The following is a 13,154-nucleotide window of genomic DNA, read 5'->3' as shown; positions in this document are numbered from 1 at the left end:
CTGCCTTCAGCCTGCTGCCTCAGCACACAACAGTATAGAAGACATTGGAAGATCTGAGCCTCCTGAGGAAGTACAGTCGGCTCTGATCCCTCTTATACTCAGCATATGTGCTTACAGCCCAGTCCAGTTTGTTGTCTATGTGGACACCAAGGTACCTGTAGTAGTCCGCAATGTCCACCTCAGTTCCATTGATGGTAACTGAGTGTGGACTGGTCTTTCATCTTCTGAAGTCCACCACCAGCTCCTTCGTCTATTATTATATCAATGTAATGTGATATTGCAGTAATCACACTGGTGTGCGACATCAACATATCAGCCGTGTTAAGTAGTGGCATCCAGAGGATGATGCACGTCTCTAAATTAACAACAAAGAATCTACACATCAAAAGTAAAATTGCTTCAAAAGTGTCAGGATTACACCGCTGCTTTGAAGCCCCTGAATCTTGTTTTGATTTCAAGGCTCATCTATTTAAACAGTCACTGAACCATTAAGTCCTTTTTAACCTGTGTGTTTGTGCACGTCTGCAGCCTGCATGTGTGTGTGAATGCGACAGCAGGCTTATACACAGATTTTTGTTTCCACGATGTCGTCCTGTGGCACACCCTTTCCACAGTTCAGCCCATCCTCTGTGTGTCAGATTCCCCTCAAAGCCGCTCTGGTCTCTATATATAGTTTGGGTCGGAATGCAGCTGTTTAAAAATTCCTGCAAAGCATTTGTTCATTCTGATTACAAAGTCACTTTGCCATTGCAAAATAAAATGAGTGTGCATTTCTCCCGAATTTGCCGACAATATGATACTTTTAATTATGAAACAGTTCCAAGCAATTCAGTTTGGTATGATTCGATTTGGTGCAATATCTTGCAAGCTGATACATTCATTGCCCTGTATGTCGTTGATGTGGCAATGGAGTGTGTCTCTGTGGACAAGATAACTCAGAAACAACTTGACGGGTTCCCTTGAAACTTGGTGGGAATACTACTCGGATAGATACAGTATCTAGAGGACGTTAGATGTTGGAGTAGTTGGGACAAAAGTCAAAGTCTCATAGTGGGGTGGCATAGCAAGACAATTGTTCATTTTGTGATAAAAGCATGGAATTTGGCACACATATTCTGCATAAACTAATGTTTATGGAGCCATTCTGGAGCTGACTTCTAATGAGCTACAGAGGTCAATAAAGAATTGCTCAGGGGTCAAAATTTTAAAATGCTCCAATCATGTTGAAAGCTATACCACATTATTTGTCTGATCATAACGATTCCAAAAAGGTATAGTTTGGACTATCTATGACTGAATGTTTTGGAGTTATGGGGTAAAAACAGCAAAAATGGTGACAAAGATCAGTTTGAGTTTGTACAGGGGTCAAAAGTTAAAGTTGCTCCAGTTTTGGTAAAAGGTGAGGCAAATTATTGGTTGAAATAAAATGATTAATAAATGGAATAGTTTTGACTGTGTTGAATGCTTGGTCTCCAAAGTAAAGGTCAAACAAGGTCGACGTCCATTGGATTCTATGATGTATGACATATGTTACCCTGTAACATAACTAAGCGTGACAGATGGTGCAAACTATTCCTTTTTAAGATGCTATTAAGTCAACCAATAATTTCCCTCATTTTTTACCAAAATTGGAGCAACTTTAACTTTTGACCCCTGTACAAACTCAAACTGACCTTTGTCACCATTTTTGCTGTTTTTACCCCATAACTCCATGGAATTCAGTCATAGATAGTTCAAACTATACCTTTTTGGAATCGTTACGATCAGACAAATAATGTGGTGTATATATTTTCAACATGATTGGAGTATTTTTAAATTTTGACCCCTGTGCAATTCTTTATTGACCCCTGTAGCTCATTAGAGGTCAGCTCCAGGATGGCTCCATATCTGAAAATAAACATTAGTTAATTTAGAATATGTGTGCCAAATTCCATGCTTTTATCACAAAATGAACAATTGGAAATTTTAGCTAAGCTGCACTACTACCAACGACATTGCGACCTGCACTATTGATCAGCGACAAATTTGTGATGGATTGGTATGTATGACTTCATTGTGATGTCACAAAGAAATCAGATGATGAAGTCATACATTGTCAAAAACACCATTACAGACATATATTTATTCACTTGCACACTGATATTGTGTATAGAGTGTGCATGCCAAAAGTGACATTGCTTACTTTCAAGTACATATTTCATGAAAATCCAGGTATGTTTTTCAGGTTTTTACTACTGTGCTGCAGCACACTGGCACTCAACCGATTAATAACATTAATAATCAAGCCATCAACCAGTACACTGATCTAAAATCAGGGAGCTATTTATCAATGCAGTTGTATCTATTACTTTAAAATTAATTTTAATTTATTTAGCTTATTTAGTACACCTGTAATAACATGCAATTCCACAGTACTTTTCTTGAGAAAGACAGATATCATGTGTGTTATACACAGTCTGCAATTGTTACTGGCATTTTTTCCCCAACTTTTATGGATTTCAAATGAAAGTCCAATAACTTGAATATTGTAACTGAAAATGGTAACTTTAAATTAGATTTAATTGAATCATTTTAATTTTAGCCGCAATCAAACGATACATGTATCATGAATTTTAAAATAGTTAAGGTCCAATAACTTATTTTTTCATTCCAAAAAAAATGAGGTAGAGTTGTTGCAGGTTTTTTTTTGTTGTTGTTGTTGTTGTTTTTGTTTGTTTGTTTGTTTGTGTATAGTTCTGCAAACCTGTTTGGCTATTGATTGCTGCAGAAATTTCCCCAGGACTTGGCACGATTAACCACTTAGTGATTAAAAAAAAAAAAAATGCAGAAGCACAAGGGTGGAGACAAATAATAACTTGTTATCCCACAGTGATGCAACTGCATTGTCATGCACAAAAAAACTAAACTAAAAAGAAAAAAAAAAAACGGTCTACCTGATTTCCGAACCATATTGTGGTGTCTCCAGCAGTTTACATTGTCGTAATATAAAAAGAAAAGCTGAGAAGTCCTTTGAGGGAGGGGAAAAAAAAGAAAGAAGAAAACACTGCTTTCAGTTTGTGGTTTGCGTATTTAAATGTAAACAGTGGAAGTGAAGAATGTGAGTGAATGAGTGATTGCGGTAACAGACTGTGTCAAGACCAAGTCGGTTACAGTGTGATATGATTTGTTCTAAATGTGTGAGAAACATGTGCATGATTTGTGTGAGTGCACGCGGGCTTTGATAGCTCTTTAAGCGCACGTGAGATAGTGTGTGTGTGTGTGTGTGTGTGTGTGTGTGTGTGTGTGTGTGTGTGTGCGCGCGCGCGCACACGTGTGTTTGTGGAATTGGAATCCAGAAAAATGACTTCATCTGTACATGAGAGTGACAGGACACCTGTGTCTGGACCTCAATATGACTCTTTGACCCCCTAAACCCACATAGTACTCGGTGCAGTGCATCAAACCGTGCAACCCGACCCATCTCCCGAAGTCTTCAACAGTATTACCCCCCCCTTTCCCCCCGCGAGTTTCGTCTGGCAACGCCACCTGTTGTCAGCTGTATTTCACGCGGCCCGTGCCCTCTGTAGCCTATAACCTTCTGTTTCTCTACATAGGAACCGGAATGTACAGTTGTGCCAGACGTGGCGATACACCCAGACCCAACCCTGCCTCCCCCCGCCTCAGGGGGGCAGAAATCTTAGACTGATCCAATTATTGTGAGACCAGACTTGAGTCAGACTGAAACAAACTGCGCCTTCAACTCCTTAATTCAATCTTGCAATAAAAGTTTCACACCGCAAAGAATTTGAGCTCTTAAGTGGCAGGTGGAGGGCAGAAGTAAGTCCTATACAGACCTTATTGGGCCCTCACTTAACCCCTTTTTTTTTTTTTTTTTTTTTTGCACTTTTGCAGTTGCAATTTCAAGTACCGCAGCATTACTTTTTCCCCTTTGCATTTTGACATATTTTAAAGCTACATTCTGTATGATTTAGTGCCATCTGTTTTTGAGGTTGCAGATTGCATTGTGCCGTCTCCGGTTACTGTATTGTTTTCCTTCATGTTTTCACTTCTTTGGTCATGGAAGTTCACACTCTCTTGCCTTTTCTTGTGATAAGTAATAAGTAATTTCACAAAAATGGGTGTTCTCAAACTTGTTTGTTTGCAACCAGTTGACATCATATAGGGAGTGACCATTTCTTTCACTCCTTTCTGTATGTTCAAATATGTCCATTTTGGGGTACTGTACTGTATACTGTACTGACACCGTGGATGACCCCTGCCTGTGGTGCTGACGCTGATGAGTGCACATGAAGGTCAACTATGGTAGTTGTAAAACGAATTATGTTCAAAGACTGGATCTGAAGACCCAATCTCCCCCAACCAACTGGTGCTGTCCTGGATGTCTATGTGGACTAAATAATTCTCCAAAAATTGATGTTCATCTGTATTATTAAAATGTTTTTTATTTGTATAACCAAAGCAGAGGGTCGCTCCTTTGAGTCTGGTCTGCTTGAGGTTTCTTCCTCAATATCATGAGAGGGAGGTTTTCCTTACCACTGTTGCCTGTGTGCTTGCTCTAGGGGTTGGTAAGGTTAGACCTTACTTGTGTGAAGCACCTTGAGGCAGCTTTGCCATGATTTGGCGCTATATAAATGAAATAAATTGAAATTGAACTGTATCAAGATGGCGATGCAACATGGCGGCTTCCATGAGGGGGGGGCTGCCTCCATGTAGATATGAAGAGCTTATTCCAAGCTTATGAAAATGCATGGATTTGTTGGATGGTTATAATGCTATATTCCATTTCTGCTAATAAACACCCTCAAATCTTAAACACTATAGCTTTAATACAGTTGATTCATTCAGTTTCAGGTTGTAGATGTCATTGATTGTGTTGTATTAATCTTAAAAGACTGTTTTATTATGTTGGTTTTCCAGTGGATATGTATGAATCCCAACTTGTGTGAAGCACGTTGAGGCAGGTTTGCTATGATTTGGCGCTATATAAATGAAATAAATTGAAATTGAACTGTATCAAGATTCCAGTGCAACATGGGGGCCTCCATGGGAGGTGGCAAGTCCTATGTAGATATGAAGAGCTTATTCCAAGCTTATGAAAATGCATGGATTTGTTGGATGGTTATAATGCTATATTGCATTTCTGCTAATAAACACCCTCAAATCTTAAACACTGTAGCTTTAATACAGTTGATCCATTCAGTTTCAGGTTGTAGATGTCATTGATTATGTTGTATTAATCTTAAAAGACTATTTTATTATGTTGGTTTTCCAGTGGATACATATGAATCCCAACAATTAAATCTCGTATGTGCTTTCCGTTCCTCAGATGGCCTTCATCGTGTCGAAGCCCTCTGTACGCTGCGTGTCACCATCATCACAGATGACATGCTGACCAACAGCATCACAGTACGTCTGGAGAACATGTCCCAGGAGCGCTTCCTCTCTCCACTCCTCAACCTGTTTTTAGAGGGTGTGGCCGCAGTGCTTTCCACCAAACGGGAGGAGGTCTTTGTGTTCAACATTCAGAACGACACGGACGTGCAAGGCTCCATCCTCAACGTCACCTTTTCAGCGCTACAGCCAGGCGGCGGCGCCGGTAAAGGGACGTTCTTCCCATCGGAGGAGCTGCAGGAGCAGATCTACCTCAACAGGACTCTGCTCAGGCAGATATCATCTCAGGAGGTAACACGTGCGCTCATTTCACACTCACTGTAAAATCGACAAGTTCTTCTCTTGCGGAGACCTTAAACGCGCTGCTCTCCAGGTCTTACCATTCGACGACAACATCTGCCTGCGGGAACCCTGCGAGAACTACATGAAATGTGTTTCGGTGCTGAAGTTCGACAGCACGCCTCCCTTTATCACCTCCAACACAGTTCTGTTTCGGCCCATTCATCCCATTAACGGTCTACGGTGCCGCTGCCCTGTTGGGTTTACTGGGGACTACTGCGAGACTGAGATTGACCTATGCTACTCGGGACCATGCAAGAACAACGGGAGGTGTCGCAGCCGAGAGGGAGGGTACACCTGCGAGTGCCTCGAAGACTTTACTGGTGAGTTGGATGAATGTTTTTTAATATGCGCTTGATTGGTTTTCTTCATAAAGAAATCGATTTTTCTGATTGGCTGTCATGGAGCCTCCCTGCTCACCCCCAACTTTGTTATAATTTCAACATGTTTTGTTAAACTGTAGAGTGAAATTTACACTTTACTACCCCTCAGAATCTTCAAAATACCCATGAACTTGCCAAGGACACGACTGACTAGTTTGGATTGTCAAGAACAACCTAGGAACCACCAAGGCACAGGCCCACCATTAAATCAAAGTTGTAGAACAAAATCAATACCTTCAAGCTCAATTAAAGTGTTCAACTGGCCACATAGAGAAAGAAAAAGCCCTTTGGAGTCCCTTGATTGGCCACTTGAGGCTGGCTCCAAAAGTGAGGCCATGTTAAGAGCAGGAACAAACATGCTTCAAGTGATAGGTAGTGTGTCCTGGGAAGCAGAATCAGAGCTTTGCTACCAGAACCTGCTCGTTGTGGCTGCTAGCTGTTGTGGAGGTCCTTGTCTGTCCTTTCTGAGCCTTTTATTACAAATATCTGTAATAACATGGCTTGTCATATAAGAAGTCTGTGCTCCAGTGTTTCTGTTGAGTGATATTTTCGGGGGGTTTTTTTTTTATTTTGTATGTTAGCAGCTTTAGCATTTTTAGCGGCTATCGGGAACTTGGTGACTTTAGGTCCAATTAGTCCAGGGTTACTGACGATATACGCCATTCAGAATTTTTAATACCCACACACAAGCCACCTGTCAAGAAAAGATCCACCCAGTCACCAAAAATATCCATTTATAAGACCCGAACCAGTTAGTCTGTCATCGTTAGCTTCCACTTCTTCACCCATTTATGGGTTGGCTGGGACATAGGTGGAGTAAGCACAGGTCTGTTCGGAAACCAGACAAATTTACAAACCTATGGATGATGTTGCAAAGGGTTTGTTGTTTGTATGTAGACAGTCTATGGTTAGTTATAGACTCTCATCCACTTCATGCTTGAGAATCTGGTTATAAACAGTGGTACCAGTGGGTCTCAGGGCCTGTATTGGACTTAGTTGTCGTCTTTGAATGGATTGGCCAATGGACAAAGCGTATTCATTGCGCATTGAAATAATCACTAACAAAAATCAGAATGTTGACTACGTTACGCATATATTGGCATATTTTTACCGTTGCATTGGAAGTTTTGTTCTGTATGACTAAACTGTGGGCAGACTTGGAAGCTGTTATCATTCCCATTAAAACCACTTTCCAAAATATTTCCCAATGTCAGCGATCTCCCTCCCACATTCATCCGATATGTGACAGACTGTCTCCGCTTCTGTTTTTCCCTAATTGACTCCAGAGGGCCTCTGACAGCCTTCATCCCTCGTCTTCCATCTGTCTTTGCCAACACGCCACCTTACCTCTTCTTTTTTCCTCTCTCTTATCTCATGTAATTACCTGATTATACCTGCCGCTTCCACTCACTTGCTCTCTCTCGACTTCGTCTCTCACTGAAACGTCATATTTTCTAACCTACATCCCTGAGTACCTTCTTTGAAGGTCACAGTTCAACTCCAGATAGCCAGGGCCCATCAGGGCCCATTATGTGCCTGATGACAGCAGAGGCCCACTCTGTCCTTCTTGTGTTTCCTACATTACAGGAAAATAGATCCATATAATTCCCTTTCGGAATAAAGGATTATGCTGAGGAGAGAAGCCCTATTACCTGGTTCCAGGCTGTGGTGTTGGGAGTCTTTTTGAGTTCTGGATGGATATATCTTGTCTGGACAGAAAGAAGACAAACACCACTGCATGAGATCACTTATTACAAATAATATTAAGAGTCAGAATGGAGTCTGCTCGTGCAGGAATTTAAATAAGCGGAGCGGGCCGGACTCGCTCTGATAGATTTTTGGACGTTAGATTCTCCTGCTCATTTAGGAGGAATTTCCCATGTCAAGACCCAGTGTAATAAGGAAACTAAATACCATAATATGATTTGATTCCAAGATACATCATCCAAGTAGTCCAACGGAGATAAAGAGTGCACCACAGAGGTAACTGAGTACTAATGACCAAGCAGAAAATGAGCCAGTGCAGCGTCTCCTAGTTTATCAGTGACAGGCTTCCAGTAGAAAACGAGACAAGACGCCATGAAGGTCACGTCTAAAATGTTCTTTGTTCACTCATTCACCACTCCTTTAAACACTCAGTAATACTCTGTAGTGAGTAGTGACAGTGACATATGTTGTACAGTGGGTTGTCCGTTAATCAAAGGGTCAAGCGATCGATCTCTGGCTACTCCAGTTTGATGAGCTATCCTTGAGTAAGACACGGAACCCCACAACTGCTGCTGAGGCACAGGTTGGTTTTGGATAAAGGCTTTTAGGCACATGTATCACCATTTATCCAAGCAGTAAGAGATATACTATTAAAAAGTGTCATTTTTACCTGAGGCCATCAAATATGGCCATCGGGTATTGCAAAGGCCTTTCGTCCGTCCGTCTGTTCATCTGTCTGTCTGTGCTCAGCATAAATCCAGTCCTACTACTCGCAGAGTCTTCAAATTCACAGGGAACATTCTTGGGACACAGACCTTGGACATGTTCAAAGATAGCTAACCTTGACCTATTTTAAGAGGTCAAAACATCACATTCTGTTACTGTTTTTATGGAATGATTGTGTGGACATTAGCATGGTGGCTGATAACTGGCTAGCTGCTAACTTTGCTTCATTTTCAGCTAAATATAACCCCTGTAGCATATATTATGTAAAGGCTAGCAAGAAATAAACACTTTTAAAACCAAAAATGCTGTTTTTGTAACCTGATAACACCTGTGGAAGGATTTACAAAACATTTAGCGGATCTTAGCATGGTGATGTCACTTACTGGTTTCGCTAGCTGCTAACTTTGCTTTGTTTTTGGCTAGAAATAACACCTTTCTCATAAATTATGTAAAGGCTAGTGAGAACTAAACACTTAAAATGCTGTTTTTGTAAATTTATAACACCTCTGGAGTGATTTACAAGACATTTTGCAGACGTTAGCATGCATGCTAACTTCCGCTAATTCAAAGCTAACTTTCTATGGAGTTACATTTGTCTCATTAATACTTGCAAATACACAGAGGGTAATCTACAAATATTCCTTGATTTGCACAACTTCAGCTCTTGCCAAAAGCTCATGTACACGCAAACGCAAGGCCTCATGAGGACACTGTTAAAATGCTAATATTGTTTTTGATTGATTGATTGATTGATTGATTGATTGAGGGGCTTTATTGAACATGCACGAATTGTACGTAAGAGGATCATAATAATTAATTAAACAACTGCAAATTATAAAGAATACAATGGTCATATGGCCGAGGGTATTTAGCATTGCGTTATATTTGTGCAAATTTTTAGAAAAAACATGTGCCTATTCTCAAGGTCAGCGTTACGTTACTTCGGCAAAGTGGCCAATCCGAAGGCAAGAATTCATGCTTCCGTGACTGTCGGCTCGGTGACAACATGTATACTGTTTTATTGAAATCAGCCAGTTTTTTTATTGTCTCTAACTTGCTTCGAACGGCCAGCTGACAGCTATCATGGCCTCGAATGGTGAGATTTATACACTAAGATGGCCTGACATGAACCATTGTACATTAAATTAACTTTATTGATGAGTTGAAAAGTGACCAAATTACATGTTTTTGTATTGAGCTTGGCAAAGTGTTCACCGTGAAAAACTAATGAGCATGGCTGCCACATAATAACAAATTATTTGACAGTGCTATTTCAACTTTTAATTGTAACAGCAAAATTTAAATAGTGTAGCTGAGTAGGTTATTTCACATGATGGTAATGTAAGGAAACATGGTTCAAGGAGTGGATTTTCTTTCCAACAAACAAAACCTGTTAGCTGTTTGGCTAACATCTGATCCTTGTATGGTTTAAAAGCATTAGCATTACTTTGACCATAAACAGGAGTTTGTATTGAAATGGTTGTGGTGTTATCCACAGGGATAAGCCTGTGGATAACCAAGCCTCTTGCTTGCCTCTACTGGTGGTTGGCTCTCACTGCGGTATTGTATCACTTCCTGTTCCGGAGCACAGTGGTGTTTTGCTGTATCTGTTAGCTGTTTAATCTGCACAGTTAGATTGATCTAGTTAACTAGATAACGATTTGTTTCACAGTGTAATCTTCACGTGCCTTAACTAAAGCACTCCCTCTGCTGAATCACCTCTAAATTATTTACACATTATTCACTTTGTGTGTTTTTAGGAATCCACTAGCTTAGCGCAGCTACTAGCTCTTAGCCGATTTAGCATGGCGGCTTCTCCTGTCTCTCCTGCACTTTTCTGCTCTGGGTGTGAAATGTTTAGTTATTCCTCAGCCTCCTTTAGCAGTAATAGTACTTGTAATAAGCGTAGCTTATTCGTAGCTTTGGAGGCCAGGCTGGGCGAATTGGAGACTCGGCTCCGCACCGTGGAAAATTCTACAGCTAGCCAGGCCCCTGTAGTCGGTGCTGACCAAGGTAGCTTAGCCGCCGTTAGTTCCCTTCCAGCAGATCCCGAGCAGCCGGGAAAGCAGGCCACCTGGGTGACTGTGAGGAAGAAGTGTAGTTCTAAACAGAAGCCCCGTGTACACCACCAACCCGTTCACATTTCTAACCGTTTTTCCCCACTCGACGACACACCCACCGAGGATCAAACTCTGGTTATTGGCGACTCTGTTTTGAGAAATGTGAAGTTAGCGACACCAGCAACCATAGTCAATTGTCTTCCGGGGGCCAGAGCAGGCGACATTGAAGGAAATTTGAAACTGCTGGCTAAGGCTAAGCGTAAATTTGGTAAGATTGTAATTCACGTCGGCAGTAATGACACCCGGTTACGCCAATCGGAGGTCACTAAAATTAACAATGAATCGGTGTGTAACTTTGCAAAAACAATGTCGGACTCTGTAGTTTTCTCTGGGCCCCTCCCCAATCGGACCGGGAGTGACATGTTTAGCCGCATGTTCTCCCTGAATTGCTGGCTGTCTGAGTGGTGTCCAAAAAATGAGGTGGGCTTCATAGATAATTGGCAAACCTTCTGGGGAAAACCTGGTCTTGTTAGGAGAGACGGCATCCATCCCACTTTGGATGGAGCAGCTCTCATTTCTAGAAATCTGGCAAATTTTCTTAAATCCTCCAAACCGTGACTATCCAGGGTTGGGCCCAGGAAGCACAGAGTTGTAGTCTTACACAACTCTCTGCAGCTTCTCTCCCCCTGCCATCCCCTCATTACCCCATCCCCGTAGAGACGGTGCCTGCTCCCAGACCACCAACAACCAGTAAAAATCTATTTAAGCATAAAAAATTCAAAAATAAAAAATAATATAGCACCTTCAACTGCACCACAGACTAAAACAGTTAAATGTGGTCTATTAAACATTAGGTCTCTCTCTTCTAAGTCCCTGTTAGTAAATGATATAATAATTGATCAACATATTGATTTATTCTGCCTTACAGAAACCTGGTTACAGCAGGATGAATATGTTAGTTTAAATGAGTCAACACCCCCGAGTCACACTAACTGCCAGAACGCTCGTAGCATGGGCCGAGGCGGAGGATTAGCAGCAATCTCCCATTCCAGCTTATTAATTAATCAAAAACCCAGACAGAGCTTTAATTCATTTGAAAGCTTGACTCTTAGTCTTGTCCATCCAAATTGGAAGTCCCAAAAACCAGTTTTATTTGTTATTATCTATCGTCCACCTGGTCGTTACTGTGAGTTCTCTGTGAATTTCAGACCTTTTGTCTGACTTAGTGCTTAGCTCAGATAAGATAATATAGTGGGCGATTTTAACATCCACACAGATGCTGAGAATGACAGCCTCAACACTGCATTTAATCTATTATTAGACTCAATTGGCTTTGCTTCAAAATGTAAATGAGTCCACCCACCACTTTAATCATATCTTAGATCTTGTTCTAACTTATGGTATGGAAATTGAAGACTTAACAGTATTCCCTGAAAACTCCCTTCTGTCTGATCATTTCTTAATACATTTAAATTTACTCTGATGGACTACCCAGCAGTGGGGAATAAGTTTCATTACACTAGAAGTCTTTCAGAAAGCACTGTAACTAGGTTTAAGGATATGATTCCTTCTTTATGTTCTCTAATGCCATATACCAACACAGTGCAGAGTAGCTACCTAAACTCTGTAAGTGAGATAGAGTATCTCGTCAATAGTTTTACATCCTCATTGAAGACAACTTTGGATGCTGTAGCTCCTCTGAAAAAGAGAGCTTTAAATCAGAAGTGCCTGACTCCGTGGTATAACTCACAAACTCGCAGCTTAAAGCAGATAACCCGTACGTTGGAGAGGAAATGGCGTCTCACTAATTTAAAAGATCTTCACTTAGCCTGGAAAAAGAGTCTGTTGCTCTATAAAAAAAAGCCCTCCGTAAAGCTAGGACATCTTACTACTCATCACTAATTGAAGAAAATAAGAACAGCCCCAGGTTTCTTTTCAGCACTGTAGCCAGGCTGACAAAGAGTCAGAGCTCTATTGAGCTGAGTATTCCTTTAACTTTAACTAGTAATGACTTCATGACTTTCTTTGCTAATAAAATTTTAACTATTAGAGAAAAAATTACTCATAACCATCCCAAAGACGTATCATTATCTTTGGCTGCTTTCAGTGATGCCGGTATTTGGTTAGACTCTTTCTCTCCGATTGTTCTGTCTGAGTTATTTTCATTAGTTACTTCCTCCAAACCATCAACATGTCTATTAGACCCCATTCCTACCAGGCTGCTCAAGGAAGCCCTACCATTAATTAATGCTTCGATCTTAAATATGATCAATCTATCTTTATTAGTTGGCTATGTACCACAGGCTTTTAAGGTGGCAGTAATTAAACCATTACTTAAAAAGCCATCACTTGACCCAGCTATCTTAGCTAATTATAGGCCAATCTCCAACCTTCCTTTTCTCTCAAAAATTCTTGAAAGGGTAGTTGTAAAACAGCTAACTGATCATCTGCAGAGGAATGGTCTATTTGAAGAGTTTCAGTCAGGTTTTAGAATTCATCATAGTACAGAAACAGCATTAGTGAAGGTTACAAATGATCTTCATATGGC

The 13,154-nt window shown here is 40.8% G+C and overlaps 1 protein-coding gene across 5 annotated transcripts in view; it reads left to right on the top strand.

The window, feature by feature from the left end:
• Window positions 1–13,154, top strand: part of celsr1a (cadherin EGF LAG seven-pass G-type receptor 1a) — a 148,603-nt gene that overhangs the window by 51,386 nt on the left and 84,063 nt on the right. For all 5 annotated transcript variants that reach the window (XM_034163603.1, XM_034163601.1, XM_034163602.1 and 2 more), the window contains exons 2-3: window positions 5,327–5,682; window positions 5,765–6,053. In XM_034163603.1, the coding sequence (XP_034019494.1) occupies window positions 5,327–5,682; window positions 5,765–6,053 (645 nt within the window). The remainder of the gene's footprint in view (window positions 1–5,326; window positions 5,683–5,764; window positions 6,054–13,154) is intronic.

The sequence above is a fragment of the Thalassophryne amazonica genome, chromosome 22 (genome assembly GCF_902500255.1).
Source record: "Thalassophryne amazonica chromosome 22, fThaAma1.1, whole genome shotgun sequence".
Lineage (NCBI taxonomy): Eukaryota > Metazoa > Chordata > Actinopteri > Batrachoidiformes > Batrachoididae > Thalassophryne > Thalassophryne amazonica.
The sequence above is the reverse complement of the archived record's forward strand: the minus strand, read 5'-3'. Positions and strand labels throughout refer to the sequence as shown.